The 990-nt window shown below is 63.8% G+C and overlaps 1 protein-coding gene across 4 annotated transcripts in view; it reads left to right on the forward strand.

Annotated features, from left to right (window-relative positions):
• BOP1 (BOP1 ribosomal biogenesis factor) overlaps positions 1-990 on the forward strand; it is a 3,917-nt gene that overhangs the window by 2,817 nt on the left and 110 nt on the right. Inside the window, exons 4-5 of one of the 4 annotated variants that reach the window (XM_027670479.1) lie at positions 436-615; positions 671-772. In XM_027670479.1, the coding sequence (XP_027526280.1) occupies positions 436-589 (154 nt within the window). In that variant the 3' untranslated portion in view covers positions 590-615; positions 671-772. Of the gene's footprint in view, positions 1-435; positions 773-990 lie in introns of those variants that run through there. The other 3 variants (XM_027670478.1, XM_027670481.1, XM_027670477.1) reach the window with 3 other exon arrangements.

Here is a 990-nt window from a genome sequence, read left to right on the forward strand (position 1 = left end):
TGACTCAGCCCCTTGAATTAAAAAGAAACCTGGGGGAGAGAGTGGGAACGGATGATCCTTAAGATCCATCCCGACCCATCCCATGATTCCATGACTCAGCCCCTTGAGTTAAAAAGAAACCCGGGGCCGCATCCCAGGGATCGGGGTGGCCCTGCCAGAGCCCCCCCAGGATGGATGGGGATGTCCTGGTGTGGGATTTGTCCTGGTGTGGGGTTTGTCCTGGCACGAGGCATCCAGAGGCACGTCCAGCCCCGGGGGCTTGGGAAAAAACAGGCAGTGAAACCCCGGTGGGATGAGGAGGGTGGAGGGATCCTGGGGGGATGAGGGGTGGGACACAGCATTTTTGGGGTAGGACAGAGCATTTTTGGGGCGGTTTGGGGACCCCAGGGGGGTCGCAGCCCCCCCTGACCTGTCCCCCCCTCCACCCTCCCCCAGTGACCTGCTGCAGAACCCGCTGCTGGTGCCCGTCAAGGTGCTCAAGGGCCACGTTCTCACCCTGGATTTGGGAGTCCTGGACGTGCTTTTCCACCCCACCCAACCCTGGGTGTTCTCCTCGGGCGCCGACGGCACCGTCCGGCTCTACACGTAGCTCATCCCGAGGGATCCCGGCCCTGCTCCTCATCCCAAGGGCCCTGCTCCTCATCCCGAGGGATCCCGGCCCTGCTCCTCATCCTCATCCCGAGGGATCCCGGCCCTGCTCCTCATCCCGAGGGATCCCGGCCCTGCTCCTCATCCCAAGGGCCCTGCTCCTCATCCCGAGGGATCCCAACCCTGCTCCTCATCCTCATCCCGAGGGATCCCAAGGGCCCTGCTCCTCATCCCGAGGGATCCCAACCCTGCTCCTCATCCTCATCCCGAGGGATCCTGGCCCTGCTCCTCCTCATCCCAAGGAATCCCAGCCCTGCTCCTCATCCCGAGGGATCCCCTGCTCCTCATCCCAAGGGCCCTGCTCCTCATCCCGAAGGATCCCGGCCCTGCTCCTCATCCTCA

This window comes from Neopelma chrysocephalum, unplaced genomic scaffold, assembly GCF_003984885.1.
Source record: "Neopelma chrysocephalum unplaced genomic scaffold, ASM398488v2 Primary Assembly neopelma1_96851, whole genome shotgun sequence".
Lineage (NCBI taxonomy): Eukaryota > Metazoa > Chordata > Aves > Passeriformes > Pipridae > Neopelma > Neopelma chrysocephalum.